This window comes from Mustela putorius, unplaced genomic scaffold (genome assembly GCF_011764305.1).
Source record: "Mustela putorius furo isolate JIRA1106 unplaced genomic scaffold, ASM1176430v1.1 tig00003853_pilon_pilon_pilon, whole genome shotgun sequence".
Classification (NCBI taxonomy): Eukaryota; Metazoa; Chordata; class Mammalia; order Carnivora; family Mustelidae; genus Mustela; species Mustela putorius.
In genome coordinates this window covers 15099669-15124657 of record NW_025422005.1, presented here as the reverse complement: position 1 = coordinate 15124657, position 24989 = coordinate 15099669, and the positions used below count along the sequence as shown (strand labels likewise).

Here is a 24989-nt window from a genome sequence, read left to right as displayed (position 1 = left end):
CCAGGCACCCCTCCATGCTACTTTCCATAGAGGCTGAGCAATTTACATTCAAGAAACAAGGGTTTCTTTTCCTCTGCACCCTCTCCAACATTTGTTCCTTGTCTTTTTGGTGTGAGCCATTCTAACAGGTGTGAGGTGATATTCCACCGTGGTTTTGTTTTGCGTTTCCTGATGACTAATGATACAGAACATCTTCTCATGTACCTTCTGGCCATCTGTATGTCTTTGGGAAAATGATCAGATCATCTTCCCATCTTTTAATTAGATTTTTTTTCTTTGTTGTTGAGATGTATGAGTTCTTTATATATTTTGGATACTAGTCCCTTAACAGATGTATGATATATAAATATTTTCTCCCACTCACTAGGTTGTCTTTTCATCTTATTGATGGGTTCCTTTGTTGTGCTAAAGCTTTTTAGCTGGATGTAGCTATTTGTTTATCTTTACTTCTGTTGCTTTTGCTTTTGGTGTCAGATTAAGAAAGTCATCAGCAACACTGAAGTCAAGGAACTCACCACCTATGTTTTCTTACAGGGGTTTTATGGCTTGAGGTATGATGTTCAAGTCTTTAATCCAATTTGAGTTAATTTTTACATATGACATGAGATAGGGGTCCAGATTCCTTCTCCTGAGTGTGGCTGTCCTAATTTCCCCAATAACGCTTACAGAAGAAATTGTGCTTTCCCCAGCAAATATTCTTGGCTCCTGTGTCATATATTAAGTAGTAATGCATTTCTTTCTTTCTATCCTATTCCATTGATCTCTGTGTCTGTTTTTATGCCAATACCATAATGTCTTAATTACTATAGCTTTGTAATATAGCTTGAAGTCAGGGAGTGTGAAGCCAGCTTTGTTTCTCTTTCTTAAGATTGCTATGCCTAGGGGCCCCTGGGTTGCTCAGTCAGTTAAGCTGCTGCCTTCTGCTCAGGTCATGATCCCCACAGCGGGCTCCTGCTCAGCAGAGAACCTGCTTCTCCCCCCTCCCTCTGCCTGCTGCTCTGCCTACTTGTGCTCTCTCTAATAAAGAAATTAATTAATCTTAAAAAAAAAAAAAAGATTGCTATGCCTCGGGGCACTTGGGTGGGTCTGTCAGTTAAGCCTGACTTGGGCTCAGGTCATGATCTCAGGGTCTTGGGATCAACACCCCGCCCCCCACATCGAGCCCCACCTCAGGCTCCATGTTCAGCAGAGAGTCTGCTTGTCCCTCTGCCCCTCCTTCAGCTTGTGCTCTTTCTCTTTCTTTCTTTCTTTTTTTTTTTCTTTTTTAAAAAGACTTTATTTATTTATTTGACCAACAGAGATCACAAGTAGGCAGAGAGGCACGTGGCCAGGCGGGGGAGGGGCGGGGAAGCAGACTCCCCACTGAGCAAAGAGCAGATGTGGGACTGAATCCCAGGACCCCCGAGATCATGACCTGAGCCAAAGGCAGAGGCTTCAACCCACCGAACCACCCAGGCGCCCTGCTCTTTCTCTTTCTCAAGAAATAAATAAAATCTCTTAAAAAAAAAAAAAACAGAAAAAAACAAACAAAAAAACAATTGCCATGGCTCTTCAGGGTCTTTTATGGTTCGACACAAATTTTAGTATTGTTTGTTATATTTCTTTCTTTTTTTTTTTTTTTTCTAAGATTTTATTTGAGGGCACCTGCCTGGTTGAGTTGGTTAAGTGACTGCCTTCGGCTCAGGTCAGGATCCTGGAGTCCAGGGATTGAGTCCCGCATGGGTCTCTGCTCGGCGGGGAGTCTGCTTCTCCCCCGACCCTCCCCTTTCTCATTCTCTCTCTCAAATAAATAAATAAATAAATAAAGATTTTATTTGAAAGAGAGAGAGAGCACCAGCAGGGGGAAGAGCAGAGGCAGAGGGAGAAGCAGACTCCTTGCTGAGCAGGGACACCCCCCAGCCCCGCCCATGACAACATGGGGCTCCATCCCGGGGCCCTGAGGTCGTGACCTGAGCCGAAGGCAGATGCTTAACTGACTGAGTCCCCCAGGTGCCCCTGTTTGTTCTATTTCTGGAAAAAATGCCATGAGAATTGGATAAGGATTGCTGTGGATCTCTACATTGCTTCAGGCAGTATGGACATTTCAACAGAACTACCTCCTCCAATCTGTGAGCACAGAATATCTTTCCATTTATGTGTCTTCTCCAGTTTCTTTTTCCTTTTTTCTTTTTTTAAAGATGTTATTTATTTATTTGACAGAGAGAGAGAGAGAGACACCGCGAAGGAGGGAACACAGCAGGGGCAGCAGGAGAGGGAGAAGCAGGCTTCCCACTGAGCAGGGAGCCTAGGATCATGACCTGAGCCAAAGGCATATACTTAACAACTGAGCCACTCAGGCACCCCTCTTCTCCACTTTCTCTCACTAATGTCTTGTAGTTCTCAATATACAGGTCTTTCACCTCCTTGGTTAAATTTATTCCTGGGTGTTTTATTCTTTCTGATGTAATTATAAATTACATCATTGTAAATTTCTTCATTTCTCTTTTTGATAGTTCATTATTAGTGTATAGAAATACAACAGATTTTTATGTATTGATTTTGTATCTTGCAGCTGAATTTGTTCATTAGTTCTGACAGGTTTTTGGTGAAGTCTCTAGGGTTTTCTGTGTTCTCTGCAAATAGTGACAGTTTTACTTCTTCTTTTCTAATTTGGATGTCTTTTATTTCTTTTTCTGAACTAATTGCTCTGACTGTGACTCCCAGTGCTATGTTGAATAAAAGTGACAAGAGTGGGCATCCTGGTCTTTTTCTGATCTTAGAGGACAAGCTTTTACCACTGACTGTGATGTTAGCGGTGGGCTTGTCATATATGGCCTTTGCTATGTTGAGATACATTCCCACTGTAACCACTTTTTGAGAGTTTTCATCATCAATGGATGTTGCTTTTATGCAGTCAGATGCTTTTTCTTTATCTATTGAGAGGATCAAATGATTTTTATCCTTCATTTTGTTAATGTGGTAAATTACATTGACTTACGGACACTGAGCCATTCTTGCATTCCTGGAATAAATCCCACTTGATCACGCTGTATGATCCTTTCAATGGCTTATTGAATTCTGTGTGCTGATCTGTTGTTGAGTATTTTGGCATCTGTGTTCATCAGGGATATTAGCCTATAGTTTTCTTTTGTTGTGGTGTCTTTGGTTTTGGTATCAGGGTAATGTTGGCCTTGCAAAAGAAGTTTGGAAGAATTCCCTCCTCTTCTGTCTTTTGGAAGAGTTTGAGAAAGATTGGTATTAATTCTTTGTCGAATATTTGGTAGCACTCATGTCTAGTCCTAGACTTTCATTTGTTGAGAGATTTTTGGGGACCGATTCAATCTCCTTACTAGTAGTTGGTCTGTTCAGATTTTCTATTTCATCATGATTTTGTCTTGGCAGGCTGTATATTTCTGGTATGTTATCCATTTCTTCTGTGTTGTCCAAGAAGAATACAAAAGATAATGCTATGCACCTGTTTATGTAATGTATGTATACCTGAAAGGTACGATGTTTCTGCTCCCTAAGAGCTAATTCTCTCCCCCTTTGGGGGCAATATTGTCCCTGTTGAAAATGCATGATATAGGGCCTTATAGGTAATTTTAAGGCATTCGTATAGTCCAGAGCACATTAGTGGGGTTTTATTTATTTATTTATTTTGTCGGGGGAGGGGTAGAAGGAGAGCAAGAGAGTGTCCCAAGCGGACTGTGCGCTGAGCATGGAGCCTGATGTGGGGCTCGATCCCACGGCCCAGAGAACACGACCTGAGCTGAAACCAAGAGTTGGACACCCAACTGCATTACCCAGGTGCCCCCCTCCAGGGCACAAAACACTAGTGCTATAAACTTCACACCCAGGGTTCCACTTCTGTGTCTAATAGACGTTTCACCTAAAGTTGTCAGAAACGGAACTAACTGCTTATCTCATTCCCATCCCTAATCTCCCACCTCTCAGCAGCAAGCCCTTGCTCCCGTCCAGGAAAACTCGGCATCTATGACTCCTCTTTCTCTCCCACTCCAACTGCCTCTCACCCCCTCTCTGCCATCACCCTGGCCCCAGCCCACATTACCGCTCACCTCGTCTGCGCAGCGGCCTCCCCCTGGCCGTCTTGCTTCAGCCCTTGAATGCCCAGTGCCTGCCAGGCCATGGTGTCCTATGGGAGAAGACAGAGGAGCGGAGGTGGGGGTGTGTGCTGGGGTTATCCCAGTGGGCTCCATGAGCCAGAGAGAGGCAGGGGGAGGAGTGGCGGAACTTGACCTCCCAGAGCTCCTGCCCCAGCCAGTGTCCCTGTGGGAGTATAGGGGCTGTAAACGCCTGTTGCTGGTGAGGCCTGTGCTCCTGTCCCTTTCTGCCAGGCCTGTGCTCCTGTCCCTTTCTGCCCCGCCTGCCTCCTGTCCTCCCCATGCCACTCTCTGTCTGGCGCTGACCTCATCACTCTCTCGACATCCAGAAATTGCCTCCTTCCTCCTCAGAAGCGACACTGGGCTCTGTTCTTCCAGCAAATGCTGCTTAGGGCTACTGTGGGCTTTCCAGGTACAGGCGAAGAAACAGAGATGACTGGGACGCAAACTGGGGCCTGAAGCAGCCCAGGCCCAGCTACCTACATCCACTCCACACTGAGCCCCGAGTCCAGACAAGGTTCCCTGGGCCTCCCCTGCTGTCCTTCTCAGGCCCTCCTGGACTTGGTCCTCAGAGCTCCTGCCCTCCCTGCGGTCAGATGCTCTGTGATCGTCCTGCTGCTCTCTGTCCCGCCTCCTGGGCTACAGGCCTCACGGGGACAGCCCTGAGTCCATGTGGCTTGCTGCATTCTCCCCCCACCGCAGCAGCCACCAGGCCGTAGGAACTCAATAAACCTTTGCGGGAAAACAAGTGGATGTGCGATCCAGGGCGTGGAGCTCAGAGGAAGGAAGTTTGAGCTCATCGGGAGCAGCCTGTCAGCGAAGGAGAGAGGGGCCATGCGCTTGCTTGAAGAACGTTTGTAAGTGATAACGCAGGGATTCTGCTGGGGCAAGATGGAAGCCTGGAACTCCCTCTACTGAGCAATGCCAGGCCGTTCCTCCACAGCCTTTCTTCGGGCCTCTTATCTCAGTGGCCTTGGGCAAAGGAGAAGGAGATGCCAGATCTGCTCACGGGCCAGAGCGCACAGAACACACTCCCCCGACGCTGGCCCTGGCATTTCAGGGTCACGGCCAGAGCTGCATGTGCATGGGGGAGATGCCGCTTACAGGCTCGGGTGAGCAATGACTTTCTTGTGTTTTCCCTTCTAGGAGCCTCGCAGCTGGGAGCCATTGTCAGAGAAACAAGGCTCCTAGGCTAGGCGGGGGGCGGAGTGGAAGCTCCCTTTGCTTTCCCTGCACTTCTGCTTCTCGGGTCTGAAGCAGGGGGACGGCCAGCTCTCCCCATTTCTGCCCTTCCCTCCAGGAGGCCTCGTCTCACGCTCTGGAGGGACAGGGGGGACACACTGGTGTTTCCAGGCCTCTGCAGCATGGCAGCCTGTGGTCCCCAGGGCTGTCACTCAGGTCCCCCTCGTCACTCAGGCCCCGGACCTCTGTCTCTCTCAGGGTTGTCCTGTCTCTGCATCTCCCTTCAGACTAGCCCAAGGCCCTCTTCAGGGCTATCACCCTGACTTCAGCAAGATGGGGGTAGTGCTCTCTGCCCAAAGAAAATCAGGATACTGGTTATCGTAAGAACTGGAGGGAGAGGGGTGCCTGGGTGGCTCAGTGGGTTAAAGCCTCTGCCTTTGGCTCGGGTCATGATCCCAGGGTCCTGGGATCAAGCCCCGCATTGGGCTCTCTGCTCAGCGGGGAGCCTGCTTCCCTTCTCTCTCTCTGCCTGCCTCTCTGCCTAATTGTGATCTCTATCAAATAAATAAAAAAAAATATTAAAAAAAAAAAAAAAAGAATTGGGGGAGGGCAGATGGGCTCTTAGGACAGGGCTGGGAGAGCCGAAGTGACCTCATGCCCTCTGCACCATGTGCCACATCGAACGGGTATCTTTTTTCCAGACAGCATGCCTTTCTGTGCTTCTCGTGTTTCCTCAAACTCTCCAACTTTCCCCTCATTCCTACCTGGTGAATAACTTCTTAACTTTATTAATTTTTTTTTAGGCTTTTGGATTTATTTTATTTATTTTGGAGAGAGCACAGGCAGGTGGAGTGGGGGAAGCAGGCTCTTTCCTGAGGAAGGAGCCCGATGCAGGGCTTGATCCCAAGTCACCAGGATCATGACCTGAGCCGATGGCAGCTGCTTAACTGACTGAGCCACCCAGGTGCTCCAACTTCTTACCTTTAAAAGAACCGGCTTGGGGTGCCTGGCTGGGGAGGATGTGAAACATGCAATACCTGACTAGGTATGGTGAGTTCGAGCCCCACACTGCGCATAGAGCCTACTAAAAAAAAAAATTTTTTTAAAGAGTGAAATATAATTTTAATTCTATTAACTAGAAGAGTTAGAAATTCTTTTTTTTTTTTAAAGATTTTATTTATTTATTTGACAGGCAGAGATCACAAGTAGGCAGAGGGGCAGGCAGAGAGAGAGAGAGAGAGATGGAAATAGGCTCCCTGCTGAGCAGAGAGCCCAATGCAGGGCTCGATCCCAGGACCCTGGAATCATGACCTGAGCTGAAGGTAGAGGTTTTAACCCACTGAGCCACCTAGGCACCCCTAAAAAAAATTTTTTTAATTAAAAAAATAAATTAAAGAACTGGCTCAGAGATAGAGCCCCGCCCCCAACCTCACCTCACACCATCGAAGGGTGTGATTTTTCTCTGGGTTCCACAGTCATTTGCCTTAACTAAAGTACTTTCGTGTCTCTGGGTCATTTCTTTGCTTGACTGCGTTCACCATTAGGCTATGAGTGCCCAGGAGGTGGAGAGTGAGCAGGTCTTTTTCATGTCTATAAAACCCTGAGCCCAGCCCGGTGCCTGACACTTGGTCGGTGCTCCATGCTGGGGCCCTCATGAAGGACCATCTCAGGAGAGGCTCCACGGGAAGGATGGCCTCTGGGAAAGGCCTCCAAGGCAATAGGGTTTCAACAGCACCTCATACGGGAAGGCGGGAATGAGCTTCTCCTTTATGTGTTTGCTTGTTTGGTGTCTGTGTGTTCACACTAGGAAGGAAGCTCCACGGGGACAGGGACATTGTCTTTTGTGTCTCTGAAGCAGGCGCAGTACCTAGCACAGAGTAAGCATCTGGTATCTGTTTAGTGGGTGAATGGATAAGGCAGACCCTTATCTGCCAGAAAAGTGTTGGTGGAGAACATGGGGATTGGGGGCAGGGAGGTCTTTGAAGGAAGCAAAGGAAGGAGTTTCTGGATCCAAAAGAAACAAACTTGAAATGAGGAGAAGTGCCTGGAGCAGGGAGGAAGGAGGTCCCCAGGGAGAAGCAAGGCAGACAGACAGAACTGAGGGGGCCAGGGACCCAGATACCATCAGGAACAGGGCTCTGAGATGAAGGCTCAGGCACAGGAGCCCCAGCACATAGTAGGCCCTTCATGACCCGAATTGGCACATAGTAGGTCCTTCGTGGCTTGAACAGCAGGATGTGGTCCCCCACTGGGCATAGGAAGGACCCTGCCCTGTGTTGGTGCACATACAGGAATGTGGCCCTCAGCAGGTGGCACCTGGACCAGGACACCAAGGACAGGGAGAGGGAGAAGGGGATGACTAAAGTCTCCCGGGTGTCCTGGCGCAAAAGATGGAGACACTGACTGCGGAGTCAGGGAGAGAAATGGCAGCAGCACTCCGGGTCAACTGTACATCTGACAGACAAGGCTAGCCCCTCCAAGAGGGAGGGGCAAGGATGCACGAGGCCTTGGAAGCTTCCATTCGGCTCCAGTCTATCACGAGAGAGGTCATCTGGGATCTGAGAGCCAAGGCAGGCCTTTGTCCCACAGACCAGGTGGGGCTGTTTGGGCCCCACATTGACCAGCAGGGAAAGCAGGCCATCCTGCTGGGTGGCCCTGTGCTGCCAACCAAGGGACATGTCTACAAACCTGACTGGTGGACGGGAAGAAACATGGTATGCTCTTCTTATTTATTTATTTGTTTTTTAAAGATTTTATTTATTTATTTATTTATTTGACAGAGAGAAATCACAAGTAGATGGAGAGGCAGGCAGAGAGAGAGAGAGAGGGAAGCAGGCTCCCTGCTGAGCAGAGAGCGGGATGTGGGACTCGATCCCAGGACCCTGAGATCATGACCTGAGCCGAAGGCAGTGGCTTAACCCACTGAGCCACCCAGGCGCCCTGGTATGCTCTTCTTATTTGCAGTTAGCAAAAGTTAGGAAGCACTTCAGTTGGCTGGGCTCTGACCAGGACAGTCACAGACCCGCTGTGGCTGAGGCCTTGCGGCTGTCCTGATAGGCAGAAATCCTAGGTCTTTTTACAGCTGAGCACACCAAGGCTCCCAGAAGGACTCCCCCAGGCCACCCACTGAGCAAATGGGGGCAGGTTGCAAACTTCTATCTCCTATCATTCCAGAAAATTCCACGGCCAGTGTGAGCGAGGCAGAAAGGAAGGCCCAAGTGTACTACCGTGCATGTATGAATGAAACCAGGATCGAGGAGCTCAAAGCCAAGCCTTTGATGGAGCTGATTGAGAAGGTGAGTCCTGGAGCTGGCTTTCCTGGCTCTCTTCTGGCCTGTGCCACCTGCCTGCACCCCTATCCCCACCTCTGGAACTGCCGGGTCCCCCGGCTACCTCACACCCCCAGCTGCCTTACCCAGCTGGACTTTAGAACCCGTTGGAGCTGCAAGTGTCTTAGTGTGTGTGTCTGCACGCTCGCGCGTGTGCTCGTGTGCACACACGTGTCTGCGGGTGGGAATCTCTGTATTGGGGGTGTGTGTCATCATCGTTGTGGATGTCTGTCACGTGTGTGTGTCTCTGTGTATCTGGGTGACATAGGGACTGTATTTACAGAGAAAATGTTTCTCTACTTTGCTGCTTCCTCTTGCTTCGAGGGCTTGTCTGTGTGTGAGGGTGGGGTATGTTCCAGAAGGACCAACAGAGAATCTTGGATCAGAGGCAGAACCTCACCCCATAAGGAAGGCCCCACATACCCCAGGCCTCCCCATCCTCCTGCAAGGAGGTTCTTGCCGAGCGTCTCCCAGTCTTGGATGGATTCTTGGGGGGCCGCCCACGGCTGGCCAGGCTGCCTGGCACCCACAGAGGGCGGCCGTGCATGTTTTCTGGCTGTCCCAGGCTCCCTCAGTGCCCTTCCTCGTAGCTTGGCTGTGGGAAGGCATCACAGCAGGGTCGGGAGCTGTGGGCACTGGGGTTGGACAGCTCTCCCCTCTGGCACAGGCCCCACCTGCCAGTGTGTGCCAAGCCAAGGAGACCGAGGAGATTACAGAAATCCCAGCTCCGGGGCACCCGGCTGGCTCAGTCCGTAGAGCCTGCAATTCTTGATCTCGGGGTTGTGAGTTTGAGCCCTATGTTGGGCATGGAGCCTACTTGGAAAAAAAAAAAAAAATCCTAGCTCTGAGAGAAACTAGCAACCACTGCTTTATCAACCTTTATTTATTTATTTATTTTATTCTATTTTTTAAAAGATTTTGGGGCATCTGGGTGGCTCTGTCATTAGGCATCTGCCTTCAGCTCAGGTCATGGTCCTAGGGTCCTGGGATGGAGGGAAGCCTGTTCTCGCTCTCCCACTGCTCCTGCTTGTGTTCTCTCTCTCTCTCTCGCTGTGTGTCATTGGCGCACTTGGTCAGGATCAGTCTCGCCCCAGCGGCATCTCCTGTGTGTTGGTCAGAAACTCTGGTGAGGACCGTCCCTTGCCCCGGCTCTTGAGGCTCAGGGGTCAGATGACCACCCGAGGGTCACAGAGCCAGTGAGCGGCGGAAGCAGAATTCATGCCGGGTTCTCCCTGCCACCTCATCACTTCGCTGTTCCCTCTGGTCCCCACAGCTCGGGGGCTGGAACATCACCGGTCCCTGGGACAAAGACAACTTCCAGGACACACTGCAGGTGGTCACCTCTCACTACCGCACCTCCCCCTTCTTCTCTGTGTACGTCAGTGCCGACTCCAAGAATTCCAACAGCAACGTGATCCAGGTGAGCCGGCCTGGGGCCCCAGGAAGAGGAATAGGCATGTTCTGAGTCTCACCTCATGACCTGTTCTGAGTTTTGCAAGTGCCAGGGCTCAGGGCAGACTTGCGCTGGGAGACAGCCTCCAGGTTTCGGAGCCGGGGTTATTTCTGAGGCTCTGAACCATGAGATTTGTATAGGCGAGAAGTCATGAAAATGCAGCCTGCTGTTTTCAGGTGCGGGATCGGGGTGGGGAGGCTGTCACCGTGGCACAGATGAATCTCCGAGATTCGGATTGGTCACTGTGGGCCCCAAGAGTGATGTTAACTTCTGGGTCCCCCATCCTCGGCTCCTGGCCTTTATGGCCCTGAGTCCCGCTCTTCCTGCTGGAGCCTGCCCTAGCCTTGGTGTCAGTGCACCCAGGGAAGCCCTGGTCTGCCCACCCTGCGATGCAGAAGCCAGGAGCCCAGGCTGGGCTGAGGTTCCTACCCAGCTCTGTCCTACCCAGCTCTGTCTGTCCCTCATCGCATGACCTCAGCAAGTGACCTCTCTGAGCCGCAGTTTGCTTATCAATCAAAGGAACCGTAGTAACACTGACAGCCAGGTTGGCCTGGGTGCACCCACGAGGCTGTGTGAGCTGCTGGTCAGAAATTGAGGCTCCCCGACCTGCCACACCCTCCGCACACCCTCTCCAGGCGACCTCCCCTCTGATCCTCACTCCAGCTCAGCGGGAGATCCTAGTTCCCCTGTTTTCCAGAGGAAGACCCAGAGGGAAGCTTCGGTAGCTTGACGAAGGCCAGGCAGGGTGTGAGTAGCTGTTAACCACCGCACCATCTTAGGAAGTTTTTAATTAAGGAGAAGTGCTGTGCCAAGCCTCAGAGGTGCTGATTGAGGAGGGTGGCTCTGACCCTTCAGAAGGGCCCAGAATCCCTGTGTTTGGGCAGGTGTGCTGCCAGACATGTGTCTGTCCCTGCCCTGGGTGGGCACACCTCAGAGGTGGCCTCCGCCACCAGCTCCTGCTCCTACGGGCACCCGGGCTAGTCCCATGTTGCCATGTGACAGGAGCCCCCCGGTCACTCCTGCCTTCCTCTCCAGGTCGACCAGTCTGGCCTGGGCTTACCCTCAAGGGACTATTACCTGAACAAAACGGAAAATGAGAAGGTGAGTGTAATGCCGAGGGAGTGGCTCCCAGCCCACACCCCGGGCCTTTTACCCGCTGAGTGTCTCCTGAGGGTCCACACCTACGTGGGTCTTCAAAGCTGGAGTTGCACAGAGGTGTCACTTACCTGATGGGTGCTAGGCAGTGCCTGGCAGGGAAGGGGATCCCCCCTCTTTGGCTGCTTCACATTCAGGTGTCGTGGGCACAAGAGGCAGGGAACAGGTGTCCTTTGTTCGACTGTAGAGCGAGACAGTAATGGCCACTGTCGTTGATAGACTCACTTCCGGCCCTCCCAGTAACCCTGCAGGTACAGAACGTCTCTGAACTTCATTCCCCCGACCCGCCTGGTGGCCATTATTTTCACCTTGCCTTTTACAGAGGAGCGAGCAAGGCTCAGAGACGCTAAGTGACCCACTCAAGGTCCCACAGCGGTGAGGCTGAGGTTTACATCCAGACCCACTGACTCCAAAACTCATGTGTCTCACGATGTCCCAGGGAAACTTCGCCTGCGGGTCATTGTCTCTCACTGCATTATCCGCCCAATTACATTGAGCAGACAGCTCCCCCGTGCCTGCTGCTGGGCAGATACTGGGGACCTGGACAGGCATGTCCCCGCCCCCGGGGCTTGGGGTCTAGCAGGGAAGGGGGGTGTTCATTAACTAAACAGTTAATGAACAGTTACAGGCATAGTGACCAGTTATGGTCACTCAAGGGTGAGCTGAGAAAGTTGAGCAGGGGAACCTAATTCCAGTCTGGGGCCACAGTGGAGAAGTGCGGCTCAGAAAACTGTGTTCTAAGAACTGAAAGACGGTCTGTTGGTAACTTTCTTGTGACAGGCATCCAAGAGCAGGTGTGGGCTAGGACTGCAGGGACCCACCTGCCGGGGACCTATGGGCTTTGTCCTGAGTGCTGTGGGGCAGCCAGTAGGGCAGCACAGAGCCAGAACCTTCCCCGTGGTGGCTTGGCCCCACCCCACCCTCCACCCTTGTCCAGCGGGCCATGCGTGGGTGACAGCACTGACGTATCGCGGGGGCCGGGCCCACAGGTGCTGACGGGGTACCTGAACTACATGGTCCAGCTGGGCAAGCTGTTAGGTGGCGGGGACGAAGACGCCATCCGGCCCCAGATGCAGCAGATCCTGGACTTTGAGACAGCGCTGGCCAACATCACCATCCCCCAGGAGAAGCGCCGGGACGAGGAGCTCATCTACCACAAAGTGACCGCTGCTGAGTTGCAGGTAACGTGGAGGCGGGGACACACCCAGGGCTTCAGGACATAGGGCGCTGGGCCAGGGTTTCTGTATCCACTTCATCAGGTCCTCAGAACAACCCTATGAAGCAAGGCTGGTTGTACCCAGTTCGCAGATAGGAAAACTGAGGCTCAGGGACATTCAGTTACCTGCTAGAGGCCACACAGCTTTTCTGTAACAGCATTTACCTGGGGAGGCTCTAGGGTCATGATGATAATCACCCACACTGATTGGGCATTTCTGGTCTCAAGCTCCAGTCCTGTGGAGCCTGGTGTACAGCAGGCGGCGTGAGGGGTGGTTTTGTAGCCACTTCTCCCTTTGCCAGGCCAGGAGGTTGAATGACATGTTCAAGGCCCCAAGGCTCCCTAAGTATCAAGGGAGCTGGACAGTGGACTCAGGCTTGGCTCACAGGATCTCTGCTCTTGCCATGAGCCTTGGCAACGTCCTGGAGGTGTAATGGGGTTGCTTGCTCCCTGTCACTGACTAACCCAGCTCCAAAGCCAGCGGCCCCTCTGCCAAAGGCCGCCCCCCGGTGGCTCCCTGGGACCTGCAGGTGGTGCGTTGAGGTGATCACCTGCCAGTTTCATCTTTCCAGTTCACCATGTGTTGGTGTCTGGTCTTATCCCAGGTCCCCAGGGTCACAGAGGAATCAGCAGAGTAGCCTTGGCTAGTCTTCCTGTTTCCTGCCATTGCCTAGGAGTGCCCGGGGAGGACCGCTTGCCCGCTGGGGAGGACGGTGTAGGCCACTTGGGGTTCCACCAGGCCATCTCCTTCCTCCTGCTCTCCTTGACCAGCCAGGTCCTGCCCATCCATTAGAGCTGGCAAATTTCCTCTCCTTTCAGGAAGAACATGTAGGTCCCTACCTTTTTTCTGCCTCCGTCCCTCCCTCTAACAGGTGTGTATGGGGCCGCCCTCGAGGCCTTGCTCCGGAGGTACTTCCAGGTCAGGGAGGCACACCAACGAGGAGATAATCCCGGACTCGCTGCTGAGTGCTTTGGGAAAAGGAGGGCCCTAGGGCAGGGATAGGGTCAAGTCAGGGAAGGGGATCTGCTGAGTGAGCCAGTGGTCTGGAGGCTGGCCGGCTGTCCCAGGTGGAGCTGCGGCCCAGGCAGAGCTGGGGCTGAGGGCAATAGGGCTGCTTCTGGGTGCCAGCTGCCTCTTAGATCCCCGGAGATGTTGGCATCGGGGTGAGCGGGGCCGCGTGGTTGTTACGGAGATCAGCAAGCTGTTGGCTACCATCTGGTGCTGTTTTTCCGCCCCGAGGCCCAGAGGTCAAAGGAGATGCCGTCTGTGCTGTGCAGTTTGGTTTGCTCCAGGGGCCTGCTTCTCTGCCCAGGCGGGCCACCTGCGGCCGCCCAGTAACCCCCACAGTGGCCATGGTGCCGGCCAACTCTACCCCAAGAGCAGCAGAGAAGACTTGGTGGCCCTGAGCACATCCGGCCTGGCGTGGCTTCCTGCTGCCACCCCTGGGCACCCTATCACGCGGCTTTTCTCTTTTCCTCCTCCTCCGCCGCTGCAGAGCTGCTAGGGTGGGGACAACGTCTGCAGAGGGACGAGCCCCAGGCTTGGGGTCAGAAGACTGCTCTGGCCCAGCCCCTGGGCAAGTCACATGACCCCCCTCCTCGCACCTGGACTTCCTTCCTTGTAAAATGGGGCTCTGCTCTCTCCTTCGCTCCTGCTGTGTTCCAGAACACAGAGAGGGATGCGGGCAGCCCCTGTCCCCATAAGGGGCAGTGGTTCTTCACTCTGGCCACAGCGTTCGTAGAAAACAAGTTGAAAACTGTGGAGCGTTTCCCAGAGAAACTGGGCATATGTCGATATTTTAAAAAAATTATGTCTAAAGACTAAGTCCTGGATCCCTGAAGCCAAAAGAATCTCTACCTGGGATGTCACTGTGTAAACTGACACGGACAAGTCAAACGTATAGTAAGCCTTATTCGCATGTTGCTTTCTTGGTGACAGCCCATAGTTCCAGCACTTATCCAGTCTGATCCTTCCAACCTTGGACAGAGCCTGTCTTGGTGTTCCCTGGTGTCTGGAAATTTGGTTCTCTTCCTACACCGCAGGTGACTCTGGGAAAAGTGCACCTACCTTCAGAGTATGGTTCCAGAATACAGAGTGGCTCCAGGCCAGCCCCCAACAGGGTCTGAATTCAGAGCCATGAATCGGACATCCTTCTATTGCTTCTCTCAGGGGCCTGAGGACCTTCTCCTTCCTCTCTGGGACCTTCTGCATCAAAAGTTATTTGGGAATGAGCCTGATTCTTTGCTCTTAATTCTCCAGCTGAGATAAAAATCTGAGAGCATCTTTCTTTTCTCTTATTTGCAAGCCTACTTGGGCTGGTTGGTTGGTGACCATCCGGACCCTCTGGCTGCAGGTCTGGAAAATAGAGCTGACTGGTGTGCCCCAAAGGATTTGAGTCACAAGTGGAATGTCCTGGTTAGTTAAAACAGCCATCTCCATGGAGACAGATCGAGGCACACATGTCTAAGTTAGGCATTCACTAAAGCAAGATAGAAAATGTGAAAATTCTGGTATTCGACGCACACCTTATCTGGAGTTATGGGAATTTACCCGCACAGAACACCTGCTCTCCCTACAGAACCAGGCTTGTGTTAAGTACACAGGGATTTATCACCACCTGATGGCTGTGCCCTGATGAGAGTGTCCCAGTCGCCTGCAGTCTGGGAAGCTTTCGTTAATTGTATAAACAACAACATTTTGTCAACTTGGTGAGTTTCCCAGGCGTCTTTGCCAGCAGGTCCTGCAGGCAGCTGCTAAGCCCTATTTGACCGTCTCACCTGGACACTCCCAGTTTCACAGCCCCGGAAACGTTATGGAGGAGCCCCAGAGGTTGACCCACCCGAGGGGCTCATGCCGGGAAGAGAGAGCAAACGCGCAGGTTAGGGAGAGAGGCCACTCGGGTTGCCCCCCGAGAGCCAGCACGCCGCTGCCTGCGGGAGCTGCCCTCTTCCGTCCTCTGAGGTCCTTGCCCCCTGCAGCTGAGCTGCCCTTTGAAACCGGAGAGACGAGTGAGCCTGGATAGTGGACAGGCACGGTCACTGGTTAACTATGTGACCGCAGGAAGGTCACCTTAGCTGTCTGCAGAGTCAGCATCGTTAAGTGGAAGGTTTTGTGACTGTTCTCTTACTGAGGGCATCGTAGGGATTTACCAGCGGGTCATAAATGCATCGGATGTTGTGGTTTGAATTTACATTATCGATCGATCTTACCATCTGAAGGTCACATGTAATGTGTCTTTCACTTTCTTTGTCTTCCCTTTTGCCCTTTTTCTTTTTTTTTTAGATTTTATTTATTTATTTGACAGACAGAGATCACAAGTAGGCAGAGAGGCAGGCAGAGAGAGAGAGGGAAACAGGCTCCCCGCTGAGCAGAGAGCCGGATGCGAGACTCGATCCCAGGACCCTGGGATCATGACCTGCCCCGAAGGCAGAGGCTATAACCCACTGAGCCACCCAGGCGCCCCATCCCTTTTGCCTTTTTTCAAGAGAACATGGAGAACAGAATTTCATAGAGCGTTCTCTTTCATAGAGAACAGAATTCAGAATCGTTCAAGCCCAGACCCACTCTTGGGAGACCTTGAGAATGATGACAATAGCTAATATCGGCTGAGCACTGAGTGGTCGTTAAGTACCAGATACCATTCTAAGTAACTGACGCACAGAAACACTTTTGCTGTATCACACAGTACATGTGGCTTGGAAAACAACGCCTTCTGGAGAATCACAGGACAAGAAATTAACTAAAAACAACAAGGCATATGGGAAAAACAGGACTTCGTTCCAGGCGCCTACAGTTTATGAAGCTCTCATTAATTGTATAAATGCTTACAATTAGATTCAAAGTTGGGCAACTTTAAGGACCGTGTCATAGGCTCAGTGTAATAAGCCACTCACAAAAAGACAAACACAGTATGGTTCCATTTATACGAGGTAGCTAGAGCCGTCAGATTCGCAGAGACAAAAAGAATAATGCTTCCTGGGGGCTCCGGGGAGGGAGCCGGACGGATTATAGTTTAATAGGTACAAGTTTCCATTTTGCAAGACGAAATCAAGATGGATGGTAGTGGTGGTTGCCTAAGAGTGTGATGTGCTTAAGGCCACTGCCCTGGGCACTTAAAGATGGTTAAGAGGGTACACTGTATGTTTGTGTGTCTTACCTCAATTAACCCCAAAAGTTGTACAAGTTTATAATCAAAGCAATCACTGGAACCTGGGGAGAGAGCACAGTGTGAGTGGAGGCTGCTCGGGCGGAGTGGAAAGGCTGACTGTGGACACAGAGACTCCGCAGACAGATGAGCCCTGGGTGGTGGGGCCACCACCAAGTGGGCCGAGAGCAAGCTAGCTGTTCGAAACTGCGAGTTACTCCAGGCCAACCACTGCCTCTTCAGGGAACGAGCTCCGGCACAGGCACTCATTTTAAATTATATTAAAATCGAGCGGACCAGGGGCGCCCAGGTGACTCCATCATTAAGCATCTGCCTTAGGCTCAGAGCATGATCCCAGGGTTCTGGGATTGAACCCCACATTGGGCTCCCTGCTCAGCCGGAAGCCTGCTTCTCCCTCTCCCACTCCCCCTGCTGTGTTCCGTCTCTCCCTGTCAAATAAATAAATAAATAAAATCTTTAAAAAAAGAAAAAGAGATCGAGCATACCAGGGCCTCTGGGTGGCTCAGTCGCTTAAGCATCCAACTCTTGATTTCGGGGTCCTGAGATCGAGCCGCACGTTGGGCTTCATGCTCAGCACCAAGTCTGCTTAGAATTCTCTCTCTAATTCTCTCTCTCTCTCTGCCCCTCCCCCCAATAATAAATAAATAAAATCTTATTTTAAAAAATGGCACTGACCAGCTTCCTGTGCATCAGCTGAACTCTGAGGGCTTTTCCTTTCTTGCTGAAGGTTGTCCTTCTGAGCTTGCTTTTTCAGACCCCATGGCTGAGAAAAATCACCTGTGGGACAAAGCACTGACACTTTATTAATTTTTTTTTTTAAGATTCTATTTATTTATTTATCAGAGAGAGAGCACAAGGAGGGGGAGCGGCAGGCAGGGCAGGCAGAGAGAGAGGCAGACTCCCCGCCGAGCAAGGAGCCCGATGCGGGACTCGATCCCAGGACCCTGGGATCATGACCTGAGCTGAAGGCTTACCTGACTTACCTGAGCCACCCAGGGGTCCCACGTTGACACTAGACAGTGCTGTCATTCTTGAATTTACTGGTCATTTAGACTAAGTCGCATGGAAGCTAACTGATATGAGAGAAGCACGTGCTGAGTGGAACAGACACTATTAACCTGTTTAACCCTTACACCAAGCCTATGAGGTGGGTTCCGTTATGATGAGGAAACCAGTTTTCAGATGAGACCCCGAGGCCCGGAGAGATTGATCCGCTTAGTCAAGGTGGCGCAGCTGGGAAGAGCCCTGGAACATATACCCAGGCCTTTTGGCTCCGATGCTCCACAGTTTTCCATGTTAGGCCTGTCTGGACTCAGTCTCTTCATCCATAAAGTGGGGATAATGGTACCTACCCCTAGGCCTGTTCTGAGGTTCCACTGAGTGAGGACACGGGAGTCATTTGCAGGGGTGTCTGTCACGGGAGGGCTTGTTGCACAGCAGCTACCGCTGCTGTCCCTGGGTCCCCTGTATTCCAGCCCAGCTCCATCTCAAGTTGAGGTTGCTGTTTGTCTCCTTAGAGTTCTGTCCCTGGCCTCTCTGACCGAAGTCGGGCAGCCATAGTGTGGTGTGTGCCCGGAGCACTGCTGGCGCCCAGCTCCTTGGAGGCACGGGGGAGGCCCCAGGTGCAGATGAGCGGCAGCCCCTCCCGAGTCACCCTGTCTCTTCCCTTCCAGACCTTGGCCCCCGCCATCCACTGGCTGCCCTTTCTCAATACCATCTTCTACCCAGTGGAAATCAATGAGTCCGAGCCCATTGTCGTCTACGACAAGGAGTACCTGGGGCAGGTCTCTGCCCTCATCAGCAGCACAGACAAATGGTAAGGATGGCCAACGGCAGCCAGCCCTTGGGGTCCCACACTGCCCTGCTCTGCTCGGGCCAGACAGGCGGGGGCAGCGGGGGACAGACGGACTCGGGAGAGTGGGCCCTGGGGAGAGGCGGCCCATTCAGAGCCCGGCCCCTCCGCCCACCAGCTCTGTCGCCTTGGGCAAGTTTCTTGCCCTTTCTCTGGTTCGGGCTCCCAGTTTACCGTCCTAAACTGGGGGTGGAAATAGCGCTACCTTGTTGGGATGTGAGAACCGGGTGAGGGAATGACGCGGAATGGGGCTCAATGTTCGCTGATATTTGTAGGTAATATTTATGATTTCTGTTACAATTTTAAAGACTTGTGGAGGTTTTAGAAAACTACAGAAAAAAAATAGAAAAAAAATAGTATTATCCAGACACTACTGTTGATTCTATGGGGGTGTGTATGTGTGTGTGTGTGTGTGTGTGAGAGAGAGAGAGAGAGAGAGAGAGAGAGAGCGGTAAATTTTCTAATACGTGGTTCCTTTTTTCCCCATCTTTGTGACCACGTTGATAATCTGCTTTCCCCTTGACCTTCATCAAGAGCATTTTCCCCGTGTTATCCCGCACCCCATGTGGACCCCATTTTTCCTGGCTGTGCCTCCTCCCACCAAGTACACATAGTAGGATTACTGACTCACTCCCACCCCTCCTGTCACACATTTAGGTGTTCTTTCAGTTTGAGGCTAGATGGTCACTGTTGTGAACATCTCTTGGTGCTAAAGTGACTTCTTTGCAAAGGTGACAATGGCCACAGATGAATCTCTTTCCTGCCCCTCCTATTTGGAGCTCTCCTCTCCCGTCTCTGGGCTTCTGGTTGGGACATCTCCGAGCTCCTCCCTGCTCCAGCCCAGTAGCACTGCTCCCCACGCCCCCCAACCCATTCCGGGGGGAGTCTCCATGTGGTGACTCCATGGCTCCCAGACAAAAGGCAGCTAGCCCTGCGACAAACACAAGTCACTGCACTAGGCACCGAGGGGTGTTCAAAGAGGACCTGGGTTCTGTCTTAAAGACCTGATGTTCTCTGTGCTTAGTAAGCAGTAACCTGCCAAACTGGGGAGGGTAAGTCGGGGGTTGGGAGTACAGGGGGGTGCAGTGTGGAAAGAGCCTACAATCCAAAGGCCGGGTTTGCGCGCCCCCTAAAGGTCAGTGTGGGAAGTGCTGTGATGCCCCCAGCTCTGGGCCCTTCTGAGCTGTCCCATCTGCTCTTGCCCCAGCCTGCTAAACAACTACATGATCTGGAACCTAGTGCGGAAGACAAGTTCCTTCCTTGATCAGCGCTTTCAGGACGCCGACGAGAAATTCATGGAAGTCATGTACGGGACCAAAAAGGTGAGCCTGTTATTGTGTTTTCCCATTCACCTGCTGAGCGCCTGCCGTGTGCCAGGCCCTGGGTGGGAGGCTCATGCGACCTCTATGTCCCCCGGAGCCGTGGAACTTGTGAGGGGGGTGGAGGATAGGGAGAGAATGGTGAGGGCCTCTGAAGGGGTCCCCTCAGATGTCCCAGGGCACACAGGACTGGATCTAAGCTAGTTGGAGATGGACAGAAGCTTCTAGAAGGATATGATTACACTGGGTCTTAATGGGTGAAGAGGAGTCTTAGAGAGGTGCCTGGCTGGCTCATTGGGAAGAGCATGCATCTCAGAGTCATGAGTTACGAGCCCCAAGTTGGATGTAGAGATTACTTAAATTTAAAAAAAAAAAAATCTTAGAGATTTAGCTTCTTTACAGCAAAAGGTGGTTTCTTTTCTCTCTCTCCCCAACCCCTTCTCAGTGATGTTGATAACAAACATTTTCCTGTAACTCATGTGATGTTCACATCCCTGTGAGCTGGATGGGATCAGCATCCCTGTTTTATACAGGGGACCCCCAGGAATACTGCCCCTTCCCCACAAACACAGAACACTTGGTATAGCCCCTGGTTCATGGTAAGAGTGCACACGTGTTCCCTGCTCTTGTCCTCCCAGCCGGCCAGGTGGTCTCCACCCTCCTTCCAGTGCCCCCACCATGACCCCTGGCGGTCCATTCTTCCAGAGGTCCCAGGGCTCCAGGACCCTCACTCCCTCCCTTGGGACCCCACTCCAGATAGGAAGGTCCCAGGCCATTTCTTCTCTTTCCCCAAGAAGGTGGCTGTCCCCCTCTCATTCGTGCAGCTGACAGGACAAGAATCCTGTGTGGGGACACGGGACAAGTGAGGTGGGGTCTGGGTGCCCCCCAGGGCCCGCGTCCACTGCCAGAGATCCTCAGATGTGCTGATGGGACACACCAAGTCAGGGCCCCAGGCAGGTGTATCCCCAGCCTGATACACCCTGCCCCTGCGTCCCTTCCTGGAGTCCAGTGGAGCAGACAGAGCCAGATAAGTGCTGGCAGAGAAGGACAGGATATGGGCTCCTGCCTCTGGTCCTGGAGTCTATCCTGCGAAAGGTTCTCTTTTTCTCTCCCGTTAGCATGTACATGCACCTATGGCAGGAAGGGGACTGAGGGAGAGGGTGGCTGGGCATAAGAGAGGCTTCTGAGGGTACCACAGGGCCAAAGCCACGAGAGCCACCTGGCACTGAAGAGAAGGGCCAGGGGAGGGCCTGCCTTCCTGCTCCACCTGCACCTACCGTGGGCGGGGCCTGGGTGAGCCCTGGGTCACAGGTGTGACAAGGCGTGACTCTGTCCCCTGGAGCACAGGGCCTCCCAGGGGACTTTATAGGGGAGGAGTGTGAGCAGGACCTGGACGGGCATCACAGAGACACCTGTGTGCGGGGAGTGCGCCTGCCTCGTTGCTTCCCACCCGGGTGCAGAGGAGCGAAGAGGCTCCGGGCAGTGAAGGGTTTCCCAGGTCACCCAGCGAGGAGGCAGCCAAGCTCAAGTTCAGCTCTGGATGGCCATGACTACTCAGCACTTTCAGCCACTCACTAGTGATGATGATGATGATGAAAGATATTATTGTTAGATGTTTGCCCGTTATAGGCATTATGTCACCAAGTTCCTATAACAGCTCTATGTAAGGAGCTGTTATCACCAGCCCATTTTATAGATGAAGAAACTGAGGCTCTCTGAAGGGAAGGGACTTGTTCAAAGCGCACAGCTCGTAAGTAGGGAGTGTGTTCTCAGTCCCAGCACACACTGAGTCCTGCCCCACTCAGCTTCGCCTCTGCAGGAGCCAGAAGTTAAAATTGCGCCTCCTGGTGGTTGTGGGGGGGCGGGGTCAGGGAAGCGGCCATGGGGAGTCGTTTAGTAGGTGTGGAGGTTCAGGTTAGCAAGAGATTGTTTGCACACCAGGATGAATATACCTGACACCACCAATAGTTAGAATGGTAAATCTCAGGTCTCTCTTTTCCTATGATAGATAGGGCGGGCGAGCAAGCGAGGGAGCTTTCCTGGGCCAGGCTCCGGGTGCAGCCATCTGCTCCAACCAGTGTGATGCTCCCAGCTGGCAGGGAGGCTTTGGCAGAAGCAAGGGCATTGGAAGACCCTAGAGGTGGGATATTGTGTACTTGAGTCACTACGTGCCCCGTGCGTGGTGGAAGGAAACAGCACGGAACTTTGGATCAGAAGGCCTGTGTTTGCAATGTTCTTCCAGCCTTAGACCAATCCCTTCCCTGGAGCAGAGGGCTCAGTGTTCCCAAGTTTCCAAAGGAGTAACCAGTCCCTAGCCTGCTGACCATGGAGTACACGAAGGGATCCCCAAAAGTCCGTCCCAAAGGCAGAGCTCTCCAAGCCATGTTCTTTATCCACACACGGGCGCACAGGGGCGCCTGCCTCCTGGGGCTGTCATGCAGATTACCTGGGTTAGGGCCTGCGCCCGGCAGACACTCAGCAAGCACAATCTACTGTGGCTGCCACCGCTGCTGTTATTACGTGTCTGTCGCTCCCACTGGGTGCCCTGGGTGTTTCCATTGAGCCCCTCACAGGCCAGGCCCAGGGCCAGTTTGTCTCTCAGTTCCAAACACCTAACACAATCCAGGTGCAGAACTCTCCAGAAGGCGCTGGCCATGTGAACAAACGGACAAATGAACGAATGAGTGAGTGAGTGAGTGGGCTTATGCAAATGCTCTCTTGAGAAGGCGGTGACACTCCGCCTCTGACTCAGCCATCAGGGCCTGGGGCTCCCACAGGGCCATGAGTTCAAGGTCGCCCTGTCCTGACCTCCTGCATGGGTAGCCTCTGCCAGATGTGGGTGGGTGGTGCGGAGGGGAGGGCATCTAAACGGACACATGGGTGGGAAAGCTTAGAAGAACTTGGGCCACTAAACTTAGGGAAAGCTGAGATGTCCTTTTCTTCCCTTCTTTCGTGGAGGAAATTTCTCCCGCTGATGTGTCATCTGCATACTGTAAAGTACGCAGGATACACCAAGTGCACAGTTTAGCGCACAAAGGAAATGTGTTCCCTCAGACAAAGGAAACCAACACCCCACTCCAAACAGAGACACTCCTGTCTCCCAATCATCCCTTCACCACAGAGAAGCAGAAGGTCCACCGTGGGTGTGGCCGGGCGGGGGCCGTGCTGTGCTCCGGGAACTCTCCGAGTCTGGCTTCTCTGCTAATGGCTGTGAATTTCAACCATGTTGCGATTATCAGTAGCTCAGTCTTTCTTGTTGCCAAGTAGCGTGCTGTTGTATAAAAATACCACATTTTGTTTCTCCAGCCACCTGTTGGTGGTTTTCAGTTGGAAAACTTCTGAATCAGGCGCCCTGAACCTGGTGGATTCTACCACCTGTTCTTTGGGGTCAGGAGGCCCTATGGGGGATTTAGGGATGTGGGGGGCAGGGCCACCTCTGGTGGTCACAGAGGGCGGGCAAGCCAGCGGGATGGGAACCCGCGTGGGTGTGCTTCCCGGAGCCCAGCTCCATGAGGCTGCAGCCTGCAGGGCGCCCACGTCCAGCTCCACAGTGGTCGGGGGCAGGCTGGCGAGCTTGTGGGCGAGACCCCGGGTGACCACAACATCCACGCCCTGCAGCACTGGGCCCTCCCTCAGCAAGGCCTTCAGTGGGGTTGGGTCCTGGCCTTCTGGGAAGGGTTTCCTGGTACACAAGGGTAGACAAGGTAACTTCTCAAGTCTTTGCCACCAGTATCCTCTACTTCCCCCAGGGGCCAGGGCGAAGTGGGGGCAGGTCAGAGTCCCACCGCTCACACACACACACACACACACACACACACCAGTGACTGCCACTTGCTGAGTGTCTGTCTGCATCCTCGTCTGGCAAGGCCCACAGCCCTGCCTTCCAGGTTCATATCGATGGCTCTGGAAGATTCCATTCCTGATGTCTTGCGCAGAGCCTGGCGTTCAGGAAATAGTAGATGGTGGCGATAAGCAGTGTTCAGTGGCCTCTTAGTCCAGTGTCTAAAATAACTTCCACCATGTCCAAAAAGTCTCCCTGAGGTTCTGGAAGGAAGCACGGGCCCCAGCTGTTGCTGCTTCCCCCCAGATGGACAGGGGTTGGGGAGAAGGACGGGGCCAGTAACCTCTCTCCCTTGTGCTTCCAGACCTGTCTTCCTCGGTGGAAGTTCTGTGTGAGTGACACAGAGAACAACTTGGGCTTCGCCCTGGGCCCCATGTTTGTCAAAGCGACCTTTGCCGAGGACAGCAAGAACATAGTGAGTACCTCCCTGGGGGCTGGTGCACCTGCACTCGCCTCTCGTGAACTTGGCAGCCCAGGCTCCAGTCTGCTCTGGACCTTTCCTGCTCCAGGCCAGGGCTCTGGCCTTCATTCAAAGGTCCTGCCTGTTTTCTAATGACTGCTGTGAGCTGCTGTGCTGCGTGGGGCGCTTGATCTACATTATCACGAACCTTGCGAGCCCCTCCCAACCGCCTCCACCTCCACGCCCACGGGGAACAATGGGCCCAGCAACATCCTGTTGGCAGAGCAGCTCTGACCTAACGGGTGACATCTTCTTTACCCCAGGGGGTAACCCCATGTCCGGACCCCTTGAGGAGCATCATGGCTAGGTGCACAACGACAGCCAGGCCCCAGTTCAGATCCTGGGTCCATCATCTCCTGGTTGGGTGATCTGAGACCCTTTTCTTCCTTCATGGCTAACTTGGAAGCGGGGCTCTCCATCCTGTAGCAGGACAGGAAATGAAATGCTACACATGGGCACCTGGGTGGCTCAGTCAGTGAAACATCTGCCTTCGGCTCAGGTCATGATCCTGGGGTCCTGGGATCAAGCCCCAAATCGGGATCCCCACTCGGCAGAAGCCTGCTTCTCCCTCTCCCTCTGCCTGCCGCTCCCCTTGATTGGACGCATTCTTTCTCTCTCTGTCATATAAATAAATTAAATATAATTTTTTAATGCTACACACAAAGAAAGCCCAACAGAAAACAAGGGCTCGGTAAATGGTAGCTATTATATATATTTTTTTACAGTTTTTATTACTTACTTTAATTACATAGCTATTATCTGCAGTTGAATGTTAGCAAACAGAGACTTTCCTTACGAGACTGGCCTGTCAGTGGCTGATAAAGAGTCTTTGTCTAGTTCTGTCAGCTGTCAGCCCCTCTGCTCTTTCTGCTGAGCGACTTCCTTCCTCTGCTCTAGAATCTTTGGGCTCCAAGTC

At 52.6% G+C, this 24989-nt stretch overlaps 1 protein-coding gene across 7 annotated transcripts in view; it reads left to right on the top strand.

Annotated features, from left to right (window-relative positions):
• Positions 1-24989, top strand: part of ECE1 (endothelin converting enzyme 1) — a 115307-nt gene that overhangs the window by 74264 nt on the left and 16054 nt on the right. For all 7 annotated transcript variants that reach the window (XM_045063917.1, XM_045063916.1, XM_004741267.3 and 4 more), the window contains 7 exons: positions 8457-8578; positions 9885-10031; positions 11100-11165; positions 12209-12400; positions 18275-18417; positions 19661-19775; positions 23918-24028. In XM_045063917.1, coding sequence (XP_044919852.1) covers positions 8457-8578; positions 9885-10031; positions 11100-11165; positions 12209-12400; positions 18275-18417; positions 19661-19775; positions 23918-24028 — 896 coding nt within the window. The remainder of the gene's footprint in view (positions 1-8456; positions 8579-9884; positions 10032-11099; positions 11166-12208; positions 12401-18274; positions 18418-19660; positions 19776-23917; positions 24029-24989) is intronic.